Source organism: Penaeus vannamei, chromosome 33 (assembly GCF_042767895.1).
Source record: "Penaeus vannamei isolate JL-2024 chromosome 33, ASM4276789v1, whole genome shotgun sequence".
NCBI classification, from domain to species: Eukaryota; Metazoa; Arthropoda; class Malacostraca; order Decapoda; family Penaeidae; genus Penaeus; species Penaeus vannamei.
In genome coordinates, this window is record NC_091581.1 from 30,440,032 (window position 1) to 30,459,143 (window position 19,112).

Consider the following 19,112-nt stretch of genomic DNA (forward strand, 5'->3'; position numbering starts at 1 on the left):
CTTGTTGGACAGCACCCATATGTAAACTCTGCCAAAAAATTTCTTAAAGGTCTATATAGGTAAGTTTCTCTTTCTTTATTGCAAAGAATTGATAAGTGATTTGTCTACTTATATATGGTTGTTAGTTCTTTATTGCAACAAATCAGTGACATTCTTTTCTGAAATATAATAGAAGATGATACATCTTCTTACATATGGTTATTATTTCTAAACACCACCTTACTATATTTCAGGTTTTTCATACAGTGTGAAAGTGGAGGTGTAAGTTTAGAGTCTCATGTATACAACTTGCTCTACGAGGTGCCAGCACCGCCCCACGGTCGATGTGTGGCATTTTCCTGTTTTGGGAAGATGCAGGTGTGTCAGTGCCCCACCAGTCAGGAGCTTCCATTGTTTGTGGTAAGTGAATATGTTGCCATAATTGCAGTGACTATAATTTACATACCTGTTCCTTGTAAACCGAAGTCTGTATCAGCTTTGTGGAATAGAAGTTTACTTACAATGGTTAGGGAATAAGGATAACTTTACTGAATTGCTGTGGTATAGATACTGGTTTGTAAGGAATTATTATCCTATGCATAATATACTATTAGAAGTTGCTTATAGTTAAAGATACAGTTAAAGTGGACTTTTTAATGTTAATCATAAGTAATGCAGCTTGTGACAAAATGTTTATTTGCTGCTTGAAATTTGTAATGCACAAGGGGTATTTGTGATTCAACAATTTATTTTTTTTCCTTTCCAGTACTCCTTGAAGGAGTTCTTCACAGTCCTCAATGTAGAAAGTGTTGTACAGCTTCTTACATGTGTACTGCTTGAAAACCAAATTATTCTAGTGTCTAGTGGTAAGTAATTTACGCTTCAGTTTATTTCGTATGTTAACCTCATAAGATATGTAATAGGTATGTCATTTGTTAGTGAATAGTAATATCATTAGCATTTCCAATCAGCAAAAATATATTTTATAAAGTGATTGATTGATGAATACTTTTGAAAAAAACATATGACCATAAGAATGTACCAATCAATTTTCTGTCATTCTATCAGATTACTACAAGTTGATGCTGGTCGCGGAGAGTATATGTGCGCTGATGTTTCCGTTTGTTTGGCAACATGTTTATGTGCCAATCTTACCTGCCTCTCTACATCACTTCCTTGATGCCCCGGTGCCTTTTATCATGGGCCTGCAGTGCTCCAACGACTCAAGGGATACAATTCAGATCCCAAATGAGGTTAGTTACAATATTTCATTTTTACTTAATGGTAGACAGTAAAACATTATCAGTGAGCATTACAAAGATTTCTTATATTGTCACCATAGAGGTATGAGATCTGGTTTCTTATATATAACATTCTCTGATGATATGGCAATGTTCTGTTCTCTCATGATGTGGAATTTCTCTAGGCAAACCTGTGTTTGGTTGATGTGGATGAAGGCACCGTAGAAGTACCTGAAGATCTTCCTCAGTTTCCTCACAAAGTAGACTTCATTCATGAACTCACACAATTACTTTTAAAGTGGGAAGTTCCAGCTGGTAAACTGGATAGGTAAGTGTGTGATGTTAGCAAGAATATTCAGGTAGAATATGTAATTGTTTTATATGCCTTATAGCCTTGTGACTTTCTTAATATTTGTCACTGCATAAATTAATAGATAACAAATATTTCACAGGAACTTGAACGAGCATCACTCTCAGTACAAGTACCGCAGGAGACGGAAGTGCTCCTGGTCCCACGACTCGGACTCGGGCGTGTCCAGCACAGAGGGATCCATCAGTGGGTCTCACTCCTCCATCACTTCCCTCCCTCCTTCTTCAGTAGCTTCTTCCACCTCCCCTGCACAAGGTCCCCCGAGTAGTAGCAGAAGTCACCATTTTGACACCCTGCACCTTTCACCACAGCTTAGGGAAATAACAGCAATTGCACGGAAGGCCGGTGAGTGGCCATAACATTTCCAGGAGACGGAGTGGCAAGTTCATGAGCCGTCTTAGATATTTGTTCATTTGTGTTGTTTAGCATGAGCATTTTCTTATCCTGAATTTTGTTCAGGTTATGTGAAGTTTATTATTATTATTTATTAGAAAATAAATCAACGATAATGCTAAAGATATGTATTCTAGTATACGATACATCTTGGAATGGTTTCATATTATCATTTATTGTTTTATTTATAATAGGATTATCCATCATTAAATAATATGACATTCTTCTTTTTCTTGATATTTGACATACAGGTGTATATGACGGTGAAGAAGTTGATGGAGTCAGACGGGAGCGAGAGAACGAGATGTTAGAGGACCTCAAGCTTAACAATGCTGTCCGAGAAGTGTTCCTCAATAGATTTGTCCACATGTTTTGTGCCTATGACCATTTTGTCATTCAGCCAAATTGTCATGTTAGTATTTAACCCTTGTATATGATCTGTGCAAGCTCTATTCCTGTTAAGTAGATGAATATACACATCAGAAAGTCATTGTTTCTTATACATATAAAGTTACACTTTATGATGGCTTTATATTTTTAAATAATTTCTGATACGAAGGATAGATCTTTATATTAGTTGAAAAAGAGATTATGAAGTGTTCACAATATGTTAAAGGCTCTTAAGTAAGCCTATGTTACTGTAGCTCTGTTTGTATAAAGTTGCATTTAGCATTAATTTCCTGTTTCGATTCCGTAGGAAATGGACATGGAGCAGTGGCTTAGTTGTCGGGAATCCATGCAGAACTTTGACAAGGCAACATTCCTCTCAGACCAGCCAGAAGCTCATCTTCCTTTCTTGTCACGATTCATTGAATCTCAGATGTTCACGACATTGGTGGACAACAAGATCCTCTCCAACTGGGGCAAGCACGACACGAATTTACGTGTGTTTGATCTACGCATCCGGTTCCTCAGGTGATAATATTTTGGTGTTCTGAATTGTCCTTTTGAGATTGATATTGATTTAAAAAATGGGCCTGGGGATATGTTCATTGTGCGTCCCCCACCTGTGGTAGTTTTATTATGATATACACCAATAGTTACTTCTTGTTACAGATTTACATAATATATAATAGTTTATCAAGATATACTTTTTTAATTTTCTATAACAATGAAACATGCCCAATTCTTCTTTATTACATAAGAAACAATTATTTGTCAGTGGATAGCTATATTTATTGTAGATTATAATGACAAATATGATTCTTCTCCAGAGACAGATATGATGACAGTTTAGTTCGCACACCATCATATGAGCCATGCACAACAATTAGAGAAACAGAACAAATCTTGGAAAAAAGAATGTCTCACATCGACTACCGAGCTCCTGCCCCTCAGCCCATGGACCCACTGGCAGAGTCATGCACGCAGTTCAACCCAGGGCACTTCCCGCTCTTAGACAGAATAGCTCTCAATAAGGAACCACACAAGTAGGTCTATAGACTTTGGAGTGAATATATAACCTCTCCTTATCAATGCAGCCAGTGCATCTTTCATCTTTCAGGCTCTATAGTAATTGCAAGTAGCACAGAATGCATTCAATTTCATGTTCTTATTGCTGAATATTAAATTTACCATTAGATCCTATTTGTTTTTAGAAATGCAATTATTTTGTTCCTGTTACTGTTAACAAATGGAAGTCCATGTTTGTAATTCAGATCTAAATCAGTACTTATTTCTGTATAGGAGTAAGAAGAGGAGCAGTCATGCCTGGAGGAGACGAGAAAGACAGGAAAGACACCTCGAGCACACTGGCCTATCCAGTGATCAACGTGATAGGATTATGCATGACGCCAAGTCCAAGCTACAACCAAAGTTAGCAGATATGTCACCTGCTCATATGGCTCAAACCAATTGGAATTTTGTCGAACAGTTGTTGAAGGTATAGTATATCTTATGAGTAATGATTTGCTTCCTTTTATCAAACACCTATTGTGAATTAATTTCCTCAAATTATGATGTTAATGAAGGGATATCCGCTATTACTGAGTCAATTATTGTGATCTTTTATATTCAAATATCTGTCATTAATAAGCACTTAATAACAGGAATGCAAGACGAGAACCAAAAGAATGCTAGTGGAAAAGATGGGTTCCGAGGCTGTAGAATTAGGCCATGGAGAAGGAAGTCTTGTGGGTGTGGAAGAAAACACGCTCATAGCATCTCTGTGTGACCTCCTAGAGAGGGTTTGGGCTCATGGTCTCCAAAGCAAGCAGGTATGTTGCATTACAGAAGGAATTACGTATACTATGTTGATATTGATGTGAATTCAGGTATGTGTACAGAGAAGTAAAAAGAGTTAGATATTGTTCCATATAGGCCTTCCGCTGATGTAAGTTTAGACTTAATTCATTTTCCTTTAGAGATTATTTGTCATTCCATTACAGTAATAAGTATTGTATTTTGTGCAGTATTGTTTCAACTTGTGCACTGTCTGTTATTATTAGATGTAAGATTTTGTCTCAAAAAAGAAGAAAGTTACTAATATGATTATCTTCTTTTTTCTTTTTCTCTCTTTTAGGGCAAATCCGCTCTTTGGTCTCATCTCCTAAACTATCAAGAGCTGGAGGAATGTAATGATTCTACTAAGCCTGTGAATCCAAATTTCCTCTCTCCAGGTTTGTTGAAATTCTTATTAGTGTTACTAGGTAAAGAAAAAGATGAAAAGGACATATATATATATATATATATATATATATATATATATATATATATATATATATATATATATGCAACAGATTTAGACATGACCAGAATGCAAGATTTGTAATACAGGATATATTATGCTATGTGTACACTTGATTCTAAATGCATTGCTTCAAATGATTTGAATTTTAACCAGGTGAATGCACATTGATATACATACATACATACATACATTAACATATATATATATATATATATATATATATATATATATATATATATATATATATATATATATATATATATATATATATATATATATATATATATATATATATATATATATATATATATATATATATATATATATATATATATATATATATATGTATATGTCTATGTCTATGTATACGTATATGTATGTATACATATATGTATACACTGCACTGGAGTGGCTTTAATAACCCAAGAAAAGCTTAGCTTTAAGAAGGAGAAAAAGAAATTGTAATGAATTTGAAATTACTTATGGAAGCAGCAAGATGTGCCGTTATTTATAAAATCTCTATTGTTGTTGCTATCATCATTATTGACAGCAACATCATCGTCATTGTTATTATTATTATTGTTATTATTATTATTATTATTATTTATTATTATGGTTAATCATATAGTTATGATTATCGTAATTATTGTAGTCATTACTATTTATCTTTTTCAATTTTTTATTATTGCAGTTGGTTCAGTTAATAAAGAGGTTCTTGAAAATGTTATCTGATTACATACAATGAACTAAGCCCAAATACCGAGTAACAAGTAGCCAACAAGTAGCCAACCCACACATGATCAAGCTTGTTTTAATTGTGTGCCCTGACCACAATTGTTAAGGAGATATAACCCCTCGAAATAAGTCAGATTAGTTTAGAATATCATGTATGCTGCAGGTGTGAAAGTGCAAAGATTGGGAAGATACGTGTTTTACCGCGCTTCTTAATATTTCACTCGGGTGGTTGACAGAGCACAAAATCTCATTATAGGGGCTGGGAAAGGAAGTCGTGAATGTTTCAGAAAGGCATAGGCTAATAGAAGCGAACGTACATTCTCAACCGTTTTGTAAAAGAACATATAACGATTTTTATTTTTTGATTCTTTAAAGCGATTTTAAGTATCTGTTCTTATGCTGTTTGCGTGTTTTCTTCGTTTATGTGTTTTAAGTGTTGTATGATTGTCATTTGTGTTGGAATTGATTGTTTTTGCTCTTATTGTTTTTTTGTCATTCATTATTTTGTGGTTATTGTTGCATTTGTCGGCTCTGTTGTGTTTTTCAATTGTTATAACTTCTGTTGTTTTCATTTTTGTTTTTATCAGCTTTATTGTGTGTATTACTATTATTTTTTATTTCTTTTCTTATTATTATTGTAGTTATTATTATTATTATTATTATTATTATTATTATTATTATTATTATTATTATTATTCGTTATCATTATCACTGTTATATTTATTATTGTTGATATCATTATTTAATTTTGTCATTATTTTATTTTTGTTAATAGCACGTGGTAAGACAACTATGATATTATTTGTTGATGTTACTGACATTTCATTTACTTTGGTATTTCATTATGTTCAGAATGAACTATTGATATATCATATTTCTCAGTTATTAATATTTCATTTGTTGTGCTATTTCATTATGTTCAGATCATATTATTTTTAATTATTATACTCCAAAGTGCCATTGTGTGAGGCATTTCAATTATTACATAACTTTATCCTCTAACTTATTACTTTTCGTTTCATTGGTCAGATTACTGGTTTTCTAGCCTGTAGGTGATTTATTCTGATTTAGTTTTACATCCAAGAGTATTCACATTTCCTAATGAAATGAGTTATCACAACTGGCATATTCTAGAATTGCCTCATCTGCATAGTTTTAGATATTTAAGAATTGATATCTTTCAAAGTAGATCATTTATTCAGAAGAAAGTTTCATTGATGATATATGTTATGTAATTCTTGAATTCAATTTTTTTGTTGTTTTCTTATTTGATGATGTTGCTGAACCACACAGTCATCATAGCATACTTCCTCAGTTCTGATTTTGAAATTTATATAATTGCAAAATGTTAATCTTTTACTCTTTTTAATCTTTTGCTGTGATGAATTGCTGTGATCAAGAACATACTAGTGATATGATTATGTTTCCATGTATTTTTCTGTATCACCATTAAAGCCTTCGCATCTCATGTTACTAACCATTAACTCTTTGTTGTTCTCCCTTGACTCAAGCAGCTATGGCCTGGTGTATTATCAGGAAGAGAATTGATTGTATGTTTTTTTTAATCTGTGCTTGCTTTATTACTGTATGTCACCTTTGCTCTTACTGGGATAAACGTGCATTCTCGTGGAGATGCACATGTACTCTAGATTTTATTGATTCATTGATTGCTGGATCTGTAGATGAAGTAGCTGCTTTTTTTTCCCCCCTCTGTGTTGTGTGTCAGGGACTCTTTTCTCGTATGTTGGTCTGTGGCATGTTCGTAGCGAATAGATAGCATGCTGATATTACGTTCCTGATCCTGTAGACAAGGTTGGATGGGCCGTTAAGGAAGTCTCTCCTTCACAGGGTCGTGTATGTACGTGAATTATTTCCATTTTTATCCGTTTTCCCTGAGACACATTCTGTTCTTTTCTTCTGATACTGGGGATTTCATATCCTTGATGCATGATATTTTCTCTGTATTGTAGCCAGTATTGTACCCTCTTATAATTTGTAAGACCACTAATTTTACCAGTCCTATGGTAGTACCTCATTTATATAGATATATGTGTGTGTGTGTGTATGTATATGTGTATACATACATATATATACATACATATACATGTACATTTGAGGTTCTGTATGCATACAGTCTTAACTGACTTCACATTTTTTCCTCGACTAATCACACCCTTGCCCGTCCTTTGGTATCTTGTCCTGAAAGTAAAATACATTTACTCAATACTCAACTACTTACAGTAGCATTAATCCTAGTTGACTGTCTCTCTGCAAATCTCCACTAACGTAACAAAGGCTGAATGGTGCTTCCCTACTAGTCCTGTGATGAAAATGCTCGCCGTTGTTTTTCAGTTCCCCAAAACTCCGCACCAAAGATTAGCAGTATGTCACCATTGTCGGAGATTCTCTTGTCCATTAAATCTGGTAACATTAGTGGTCTTGGGTCTCTGGCTTCTCAATTAGCAAATAATTTTGGTAAGTGGTTGACATGAATTTGGTAAATGGGTGCCTGCTCATAATAAACTCATTTCTCTTAAGCTTATTAATGTTCTGTTTTAACTAAAGTGAATGAAAGCAGAATTATTTAAAGACACACAAGTTTAAGTGTCTTTATCATAGACCATTTAAATAGGTGTTGTTTTCAGTGATATATAGCTTTATATTGTTTTTTTGGTAAACAATATTGCTGTTGTAAATATCACCTATAAATGTATTATTTTAGATTAACATATTGTAATCACAGATATTCATAATTACATATTGAAAATCCTATGTAATTAATGGTCATATTTTGTGGATCATTCATTCTGTTCAGGAGACTGAGTGGCATGAACTTGATATATTCAACTAACAAGTATAAATATACTTTTTGTTACATATTTTTCTCTTTTTTCCTTCAAGTTATACTATTCTTGATATCCAGTATTTTGTGTCCTTTTGCATAAAGTATTGGAGATTTTAAGTTAATTCGACATGGATGACTGTTTAGCCGAAACGTAGCTTCATATTCAGCAACTACAATTTAAATGTTATTCACTATTAGAACATCCATAATATGATTTCTGTAACAGGTACATAATTCTCTCCTTTGTTTTTCCATTTCTTCTTTCTTCGTTTTCCCTCGTCTTTTTTTCTAACAGCGCCTGACATTATTTTCACATCAGATCTCTCAACAATGGCATTAGAAACTGAAAGTGCTCCAGCATCTCCCACCAAATCTCCAAGCAACACTAACAGCCTGAGAAAGAAATCCTTACAAGAAAGATGGCCAAGTGACCGTAGTATAGAGCGGAGGTCAAGACAGTCTGAATCTGGAGTCCCCACTCTACGGCCACTTCCTATTTCCATAACCTTCGACATGCGCAATGTCCTGGCCATGACGGAGATAAAGACACATATAGGGTATGCAAGAGCATGGGTGAGACTCTCCCTCGAGAAGAAAGTTCTTTCCAAAAATCTGACGACTCTGCTGAGTGACTCAGAGCTACTTCGGAGTCTCTACAAGCGCTATGCATTCTTGCGATGTGATGACGAGAAGGAGCAGTTCCTTTCATACCTTTTGTCTCTTAATGCAGTAGACTACTTCTGCTTCACAAATACATATACCACAACAAGTGAGTATTCCTTATTTTACAAATAGAATCAACTAGATTTAGGAGAAAAGGTTGCACGACCAACATGCATTGTAAAACATGTTATTTCAGCAGTTCTAGTTTAATACTGAAATTATTTGATTATTGATTCATATATTCATTGTTGTATGACGTTAGGATATACTGCAAGATTTTTAAAGGAAAAATCCAAATGTACGACTCGTCATAATTATACCTATTACAGTTGTGCCATATCGTGTGGTGATCTTCCCATCACGTAAACTGAGTGGTGCCAGCACATCAGCCAATGCTTGGGTTAGCCTTGGAGGAACCCTTGGCCAAACAAACAACATTGCAGTGCCGAAAGGCCAAGTTGAACTCGTCTTTCAGGTAATTGATCAGTAGTATTGCGTAAATATTTATCCAGGGAAAAAATTTTTTGAATAATTATCATTCAGGTATTTCATATTGTAACTGAGTATAGTATTGATCCTAGCAGAAAGGAAATTATTTCCAACTTGTCATTCCTCAGGTGAAATGTAGAGAATTTATGGAATTGAAGAGGCCTTCTCTTTCTTTAGGTTGATCTTAGATTACATTACATCACTTACTAAAAGGATAATTTCCTTTTGCTCACAGCACAAGAACCTTGGATTGCTAACTACACTTCGGATTGGACATGACAACACTGGGATGTCTCCAAAGTGGATGGTAGAACATGTACTAGTCAGAAATGAAGTCACAGGACATACTTGGAAGTAAGTAACTGCTTTATCCTGAAACTTTATTTTTTCAAGTGATAAGAGATTATTCTAGGAGCCTAAGAAATATTTCCATTAACATGTCTATCTTCGTCCTGTACCCTAAAGGTTCCCCTGTGGAAGGTGGTTGGGCCGCGGCATTGACGATGGTTCCCTTGAGCGAATCTTAGTGGGAGAGATTGTACCATCCCACGTAACGTCAGATGACCTTGTGGAATCTTGCCGCACTCCTCCACGCTGCAGATCACCTAACATGCCCGGCCCTAGACGGTCGGACCTTAAACTCACTGTGCCAGAGATACAGCAGCATCTAGGTATTTTTTTTATTCTGTTTTATCTGTGTCTATATGAGTTAAAGTAAGATATTTGAAGTGCAATAAAAACACTTCATTTTGTTGATATTGTATCAGTTTTGATGGTTGGGGATTTTCATTGGATCTTAGTATCTCTTGCAATTGTTTCAAATACATGTGCATATATGGTTTCAAATGTAATTCATTTAAAGAGTGTACTTGTGATCTGGGGTTAAATGGTTTCTCTGTTGTTCTTACAGGTGACTCTGTCAATAATTTAGTAAAGTACTTCTACAAGCCAGAGAAAGAAAGAGGTAGTCTGACATTGTTACTCTGTGGTGATTTTGGCTTGGTGTGTTGCCTAGAACAAGTATTCTCGTATGGTTTTAAGTCTACACGTTTCTTTGGCAAGAATCTCTACCTTTGGGATTATTTTGGTAAGTAGATCATTGAGATTATTATATTATTCCATTTCTTTTCTGAGAAAAAATAGAAGAGGCTTTAACAGATAGCAAAAATAGGTAAGCCTCATTAATTTGGGAAGAGTTTGGTGAAATTTGTTTTAAATTTCCCATGAAAGTAATGTAGCTACATCTTTACAGTGTTTATTGTTAGAACTAGATAATATATTCATTTCTTAATACATATGCTTTCTCACATTAAATGATAAACTTGTAATTATTTTGTGTGCTAGACTTTTGCAAAACACATTTTACATGCTGATAATTTTCATGTCCACACAACAGAGCGAGTGCAGCAACATTTTGAGGTGATTCTTCGTGAAGACATGGAAAGAGAACAGCTGACTGGCATTGCACGTGATGGCCGAGACCACGGCCTAGCAAGCATGGATGAATTTGTCTCTCTTGTGTCTCGCATCAATGCTTCTTCATCTCACCTTGGAAAGGATGATAAATTCCAACTTTTTGTTTGCCTTGCTGCAAGGTTAGTGAATTTTTGGGTTCCTGTTCTTGATTTACTTATTCTTTCTTTATCCATGAGTTGCAACAAGCATACTATTTTTTCATGTGTTAAATGACAGAATAAATGAATTATACAAATTTAAATTGTTTAGCAAAATTATTTGAACATTTATTTGTTGTTTTTCTTGTAATCAGTGCCATTCATATGTTGTATTAGTAAACAGAGTAGAAGGTTCAAATTAAGTGATTTCTTGTCTTTTTTTTCAGAGCACATCTACTGCCAAGAATTTTATTACCTTTGCAACGTTCACCAGTTACGAGTCACATGTACGATGACTCCTCATTCCTCAGAGATCCTCAATTAGTCCGAGATCTTATTAATGTCTTGTCTGCTCTCAATGAGTTCAACATTGTGTTGGAAAGATCACTAACAAGAGGAATAGATTAGACGACTGCAATTGTTCAGAATTTCCCAAAGGGAGATTAGTGCCATTGTATTCCAAGCTGTCCAGCATTTAGGTCCTTGCATGACTGAATGCAAGAAGAAAAGTAGATAAGAGGACTTGTCAATTTGTGTAAAAGTAGGGTGTTAAGGAACAAATGCAGCAAACGGGTGACTTGTGAACAGGACGAGAATCAAGAAAACTTATGAAGATTGTATAATTTTGATAATAGAGTGTGTATAGAAAAGGATGGACTTTTGTAAGGAAGAAAAAGATAGTTATTATCACTTGATGATATGTGATCCCTTTTGTTTTTAAGCAATAGTTTATTAGTCATAGTTCCATTGTCCAGCCTGCTATATACACATGCATGAACTTGTGAACTTGGAGTGTGGACGATACATTGATGGAGCTTCTATCAAAATTATGAGTTTTCTATGTAACTCATTTGACCTTCGAACAAGCAAGCAATACTCAGAAGTTATTTAAAATGTATTCTAGATCATTATAGGCAAAATTATATAGTATTAATCGCCTCTAAGTTTGCTATTTTTAAAGGAAATGTCATAGACGCACATATTTTTTTAACAGTTACAAAAATGTAGGACTAAGGATGTTAGATGTGCATCATTATTTTTACCATCTTGAGGGTACAGTACAGATTGCATAGTGAATGTTTATTTCTCTCGTAATAAAGTCAGTGTTCGGTGTAGAGCAAATTTCTTGCTTTTTATTTTTTTTAAGGAGAAATATTAAGAGTTCATTTTATTTTTAATGATGTTTAATAATACTCTCATCTAAATGTTAAGTTATTGGATATAACGAGATATTGCTATAGAAGCTGTTGATAGTAATTTTATTATTTTTTAATGGAATTTTATCACATTACATCTGATATTGACACTACAATGTAGTTTTATTTTAAATCTCATTCGCCACTTTGAGAAATATCCATATGAAGTATTTATGGAAAAAAGACCATCATTGGAAAAATTTGACAAGACAAAATTAAACTGGTGTTACAATAGAGTATTTGGTTCAGTACATGCATTCCAAACCACTCTTTGGGTTTAAATGTGTACTGGAGAGTTTTTAAGTAAGGGTTTTGTTTTGAGATGTGTCAGATAGCCAAAAATGGTTTTAAGGAGGAGGAAATCAAGTCAGAACCGTTTTTAAACTTTTCGCATTAGGTTACTTATAACCGTAGATGCATACTTGTATGTAAGTGGTATCTTCACCCTAATCTTGGATAGGGTGTGCAGTCCTTTTAGATTTGTCATGTAGCTTCATTTTTATTAGTATGTATATTTTACTTAGTGAGATTTATAAACCAAAGTTGCTGATTTTGTGATAAGATTTAATTTTTCCTTTTTTCTTGCATGTGCTGAATTGTTTTTAGGCATTTGTTTTAATTTTATGTCAGCAGTTACTATTCTCTTCTTTTTTTATTATTGTAACTGTATTATAAGATGACTGTACCTTTGTTATGGTGAACGGTTGTCACAGCATGATGTACTAAATATATTCATATATTTTAATGTAAGTTATTTGTTAATCTAGAATTGTGAGGTAGATGGTGAGTTGTGACAGTAATTACGAGCAAATATGAGTCGCATATTCAGTAATCCAGTTGAATCTTGTGTTTGCAGACCTCTTAGCAGTGTTCTGACTGGATGTTGGAGTGCCATACTAATTAGCTAAAAAATCTCTGCGTATCCCTGAAGCTGTGATACCCGGCGTGTTCATAATCATGTCGCAAGACTTGCAAAATTTACCTTTTCATGGATTTTTACTTTGTTAACTACCTACCAAAGATGGGATGCAAACTTTGAATTTTGTGATTATGAATACAGCCATTGTCAGTGCCTGCACCGTGACCTCTCTCCAGGTCGCGAAAGTTGCCTGACATTACTCAACTGTTTATTCGAGTACAAAAGTGGTACTCTTGCAGTAATACTGACTGTATTGCAATTGTCATTGGCTACCCAGACTTAATGTAAGTTTGTGTGTACAGAAAGGTTAAGTCACAATTTGTATCTTATGATTTTAAAGCAAGGCAATATTAATTTTGTACTTATAGTACAATGTGTTACACTTGTTAAAAAGTGTGTTGATATACTTAAAACAGGAATTTGCTATAGATGTCATTAGAAGACAGTTTATCCTATTTATGTTATGAGGTTGAAATTATAGCAAAGCCAATGCTCAACTGTCCAGTAATGACAGTGTGAATGTGTATATACATGTGCTGCATGAAGTGGAAATCTTAAAGAAGTAAAGTCATAAATATAGTTTATTGTTTTTTATTTACCATTTGATACAGTATTTATGTAATAATTTAATACATCATTTGTGTAAAACTTATGGGAAATTAATGGCTATGCCCCTATTTGTGCTCCTGTTGAAAATAGATAGTAGAATTCTGTTTATGAGAGCCAACAGTAAAGGGCTTTTCAGTGCATGAACTGCAGAATGCCTGCCTTGCCTAAATGTGGTTTTGGTTGTGTTACTAGGAACCCAGTCTTTTTGTAAACTGATCATATAAATTATGAAGATGCACAGGCAATGTTTAAAAATGTGGATGTGGCACATGGTAACACTGCTGTCAAGAGGCATATAGCATTTCAACACTGATGAGTTGTGTACAACAGTTTATAAGTGAAACTGCTCATATAATCAAAAGGAATTAGTGGATAGAAACCATGAGAAAGTAAAAAGTTCAAAAACCTTTGTTTTTAAACTTTCCAAGTTAAAAAGTTAAATACAAATGCATAAATATGAATATAAGAACAAATTCAACAATTATATACACCTTACATTTTAGAAAACAACAGAAAATATATACATTCATTCTAAACAACAACAAAAAACACTTATCTATATAAATAACAGGCTTTAACAGAAAAAGGATGACAGTGATAGATGAAAAATGATGAGACATTCTGACATACAGCAAAATTTTCAAGAATATGAAGAACACTGAAAGATAATAAAGGTGCTACTACTACAGGTTTATATAAAATCTGAGATTCTGCTTCATATGGGATCCTGATATATACAAATACAGGAATACAAAAGATTCATTAATATGCACTGGTATCCTTTACCAGATCTTAGTTGGCTTAGGTGGTTGATAATGAATATTTGCTGCCTGGGCTGTTTGTGGTCCTTCATATGTAATTATGGGTACAAAGCCATTCTTGTGATCAGCTGTGTATTTTACCACTTGAACACGTCCATCAGGGAGCTGAACGCGATATTCTCCATGAACCTGTATGCAGAAAATATAAGTTAACTGGCAATGGATGGTCGATAGATACAGCATTTCCTAACTGCAATGGAATATTAACTGCTCTAACAAGACAAACTCATGCTAGCTAACACACATGCTAAATTTCAATGCAGGAATTGTACATGAGACAGACCAACCAACCTTAAGCATCGTCTAATCAGCTGTGATTAAGTTCTCCAGGTTACAGGACTAATGATAATACAACCAACTTCGAACAGCTTGGGTTCATGTGAAATTTTTAATGAATCACTCAGCAAGCCTGTTGTCTAGAAGGTATACCAGCAGACATAACACTGGTACACATTATTTAGATCCATGTCATTCACATTTAAAGGTCAGTTGCATAGTATTTCAGTGTCAAAGGGGTGAAAAAGGAACACTTGAATAAACAAAATTATTATTAAAACCATAATTTGATCAATGCCCACAGAAATGCCAACTCTGCTGGGAAGCTTTCATCATAAAAATAGTGTGAAAAAATCATAACAGCATACAAAAAATATATTTCTGAGTAATTTGGATGATTCTTGTTTTGTGATTTTGGAACATTTCATCACCATTTTCATTTACAATTAAACATATTTTACTCAAGTAATAAGGACCTATGCTAAAATTTTGCATAATTTAAATTGTAAGACTTATATTACCAGTGTTATCTGCTGGCATTAATAACCTGGAACTTACAACAGGACCTCATTTAAGCGAAAGAAGAAAAAGAAGTAAAAGAAGAAGAAGAAGGAAAGAAAAGAAAAAAACAGATGGTATACTTACAGTGTCACCATCACTGCTTTCCTGGTGTCTGTAGTTAGTGCCATGATAGACGGAACCAACACCGTAGTGGTAGTTGTAACTCTTTCCCTGTTAGAATTAGTGCAGACATTAATATTCATATACATATAATATGCTTAGCCATACTGGAATCAAGGTACAGTGATGGACAAGTGTCATGTCATGAACTGAAGGCCCGTATCCGTCTTACCCTTGACAAACAGTGTGGTATTAAGTTGATGTTCGAAAATGAATTCGAAATAGGTTTGACAAGACTTTTGACCAAGTACAACCATCCGTCCGCCGAATATATTTTTTGTACGCCAATGGATAGTTCATGCCTGATAGGGTTGAATCTCTTACGCCATCTGGCTTTACACAAACTATTTTATTTTTTTATAATTAATTTAAGTTGTTACAAATACAAGTCAAGTTACTACATATAGTTGTAAGATACATGTTTTTTCATAAGCTGGTTGGTCAAATATTGAAGAAACTGGAACCTTTTGACTATACGCTAACTATACGTATATAAGAACGATAAGGAAACTTGCATTAAGTCATAGGCTTATATTACGTGTAGAGCTATTTTCAAAATTTCTGTCTGATACTGTATTTTGTTGTTATTCATGCCAAATATCAACCTCCTCTTAATGAAATGGTTCCACTTGAAGAAAATTTCATGCTCAAAATTAAGACACCAATCGCGTAACTTTTAGTGGTGGATATAAGGCCACTCAAGCTTAAACTATGTGGTTTCTAACTATAAGTAACCTATACCGATACTTTTTGCTCCTTTTCTTTTCTTCCTATTTAACCTTTGAATTTGGTTATTCCAGCTTGTTGTTCGCCAGTGTAGGGTACGCCAGCACCTGGTAATATGGGAAATTTCAGGCTCTGTATACGGTAGCGTTCGGAAAAAGCCAGGGCGGACCCCCTCTGATTCCAGTATGGATTTTTAGCTCTTATATATAAGGACACAAAGAAAAAGTATAATTTCAGGCATTTATATCAGCTTTGTTGATGAATATGCCTTCAGTGTGTGTGTGTGTGGTGTGTGTGTAATGCATTTTACCAATTTCATATCAATTACCAACGATTCCATCTATTTACCTTGTTTTTGTAGGGCGCTTCTGTAGTCACAGTCTTCAAGTAATCTTTTGACGGCGTGGCACCGTAGCTCTTATACTTCGCCGGCGCGGGTGTATTGTAACTGTAAACCGCAGGTGTGACAACCTTGAAGGGTCGTGGTGTAGCTCTCTTATAAGTGGAATACGTCGGAGGTTTATACTGAGGGACTGGCGCGGGTTTGTATGGCTTTTGAGTCGTCACTTTATAGGACTCGACGGTCGGGTAAGTGAAGGGCTTATAGGTCGTCGTAATTTTCCTGTGCTTATACGGGGGTATCGTCGACTCCTTGTAGAGCGGAGCGGGAGTAGGGTAGGCGTTGGGGGCCTCGTAGTCCTGGATGAAATAGGCGCTGGGTTTGAAGGCGCCGTCCGACTGCATGTGCGGGCTCGGTCGGAAGGAGTGGGGCGAGTAGATGGACTGGGCCGCCTCGTAGTCGTGGTTGGGAGAGGGCACAGGCTGGAGCTGGATGTACTGGGAAGGGGCGTGATAGCCGTGCACGCGGTTGAGCTGGGCCAGCGTCGTGGTGGGCGTGTTCGGCGACGGTAGAGGGAGGTTGTAGTTCTTCGCGAAGCCTGAGCTGCTGGCGGTCGCGATCGGAGAGGGAGTCGGAGGCGCTCGGAGGCCGTAGATCGGGGCATCAAGGCTCCTCGGGATTTTGAACCCATACCGACGACGGTTATTCACCAGGAAGAGGTGGTCGTCGACGCCGCCGCCGCCGCCTCCTCTCGTGCCAGGGAGAGGAAGACCGCCAGCGTCGTAGGTCCTCGGTCCGTACGCCGAAATCAGACCGCTGCTGTCGACGTCGAACCTCTCGTTTCGTATTAACGTGTCGTGAAAGCTGCCAGATTGGGCATTGTCGACTGGGTGCGGTGGGCGGTTCTGGCCCGGGAAGAGCCAGGTGGCGGTTGTGAAGCTCAGGAGACACAGGAGCAGGAACGCACACTCCACCTGCAGAGAGACATACGATTCAATTTAGGCACAGGATAGAGGTACGGCAGCCGTATTCGTTTATCCATATTCAAGTTACGGGTTCATTGCTCATGTACATAATCTGGTCACTTTGACAATTACATTTGATGAGGCCTTTTCCCATTTCCAACCTACCCTAACCTAACCTAACCACTTAACCAAACCAACCTAACTTAAGCTAAACTAACCACCTAACCCAATCTAATCACCTAACCTAACCTAACCTAACCAACCAAACCTACCCTAACCACCTAACCAACCAAACCTACCCTAATCACCTAACCAACCAAACCTACCCTAATCACCTAACCAACCAAACCTACCCTAATCACCTAACCAACCAAACCTACCCTAACCACCTAACCTAACCTAACGGCGTTATTCGCGTCGGCCGCCATTTTTGTAAAATGCAAAACCGGAACCCAAACATACAGGCGCATGCTCAAGAGGCACTGCCGTAGCACCAGCTCAGTTGGTGCTCATTACGGCTGCCGTAACAATACACAGTGAGTTGAAATTTAATAAGTTTAATAACCTGCAGTCTTTTTACGTGCCAGAAAGCAAAAGGGAGAGTTTATGCTAATGGCGTATGATGAGCTTCCGGACTAAGATGGTTTTTAACGACCGTTTTGTCGAAAACCATGGAACATATTTTCACATTTTGTCCAACACAAATGTTTGAAATTACTCTTCGCAGATGCAGTCATGAACTTCAGAGCTGAATTATTAAAATGTAGAGCGGATACCTGCACTTTTAGTTCTGGTCTCAAATTATTTTAAAAATATACCAGGATAATTTTTTTTTCTGATCTGAGGAATAAAACCTACCTTTAGTCATAACAGACGCTGAGCATGATTAATGCTTTTGATAATACTTATGAAAAAGATACTCCATTCACATTTTTTATCTAGATTTATGGCGTCCAGGCTGTGATCTAGAATATAAAATCATTTACGAATAACATCGTCTAAAGAAAGAAAAACTCAAAAGTTTGTTGCGAAATTGTATGCGAAAGCAGTTTAACCAGTGATCTGCTGGCTAAAGAAAAAGCTATGATAGGTGTAGGAAATCATTTAAAACTTTTTTGAATTCTGAGTTCTGAAGTCGTGGTGATGGAAATAAATGGGTTTAGAATTAAATATATGATGGTCCTTAATATTATGGCGACATCACCACCCACACAGAAAATGTGTGCGAATGCGTGCACACACACACACGCACGCACGCACGCACGCACGCACGCACGCACGCACGCACGCACGCACGCACGCACGCACGCACGCACGCACGCACACACACACACACACACACACACACACACACACACACACACACACACACACACACACACACACACACACACACACACACACACACACATTCACACGCTCACACAACTTACACACATTTGGCCATAAAAGGCAAAACGCTCGCCTTTAAAGTAACTCAAGCCGGCAAGGTAAAACACTAAATGCATAATCAACAGTCACATATTATTAAGAACGGTAATATTTTTGTGGTTTCTGCGGGT

General features: G+C 36.0%; 2 protein-coding genes across 2 annotated transcripts in view; one reads left to right on the forward strand and one right to left on the reverse strand.

Annotated features, from left to right (window-relative positions):
- pns (DENN domain containing pinstripe) overlaps positions 1–13,711 on the forward strand; it is a gene marked incomplete in the record, with an annotated part of 74,024 nt that extends 60,313 nt beyond the window's left edge. The window contains 20 exon segments of the mRNA XM_070145075.1: positions 1–59; positions 234–399; positions 746–845; positions 1,048–1,232; positions 1,406–1,548; positions 1,673–1,935; positions 2,235–2,395; positions 2,681–2,898; positions 3,198–3,413; positions 3,670–3,865; positions 4,032–4,199; positions 4,505–4,601; positions 7,760–7,882; positions 8,572–9,021; positions 9,245–9,390; positions 9,640–9,758; positions 9,870–10,075; positions 10,315–10,491; positions 10,801–10,999; positions 11,245–13,711. The exon segment at positions 1–59 is cut by the window's left edge and continues 180 nt beyond it. Coding sequence (XP_070001176.1) covers positions 1–59; positions 234–399; positions 746–845; positions 1,048–1,232; positions 1,406–1,548; positions 1,673–1,935; positions 2,235–2,395; positions 2,681–2,898; positions 3,198–3,413; positions 3,670–3,865; positions 4,032–4,199; positions 4,505–4,601; positions 7,760–7,882; positions 8,572–9,021; positions 9,245–9,390; positions 9,640–9,758; positions 9,870–10,075; positions 10,315–10,491; positions 10,801–10,999; positions 11,245–11,425 — 3,573 coding nt within the window.
- Positions 13,712–13,978: 267 nt separating this feature from the next.
- On the reverse strand, positions 13,979–17,978 carry LOC113816293 (uncharacterized). The gene is made up of 4 exons (XM_027368337.2): positions 17,955–17,978; positions 16,594–17,559; positions 15,484–15,570; positions 13,979–14,691 (listed from the first exon to the last, which is right to left on the reverse strand). The coding sequence occupies exons 1-4, from the start codon at positions 17,976–17,978 to the stop codon at positions 14,524–14,526; spliced, it is 1,245 nt and encodes a 414-aa protein (XP_027224138.2). The 3' UTR covers positions 13,979–14,523.
- Positions 17,979–19,112: the final 1,134 nt, after the last annotated feature.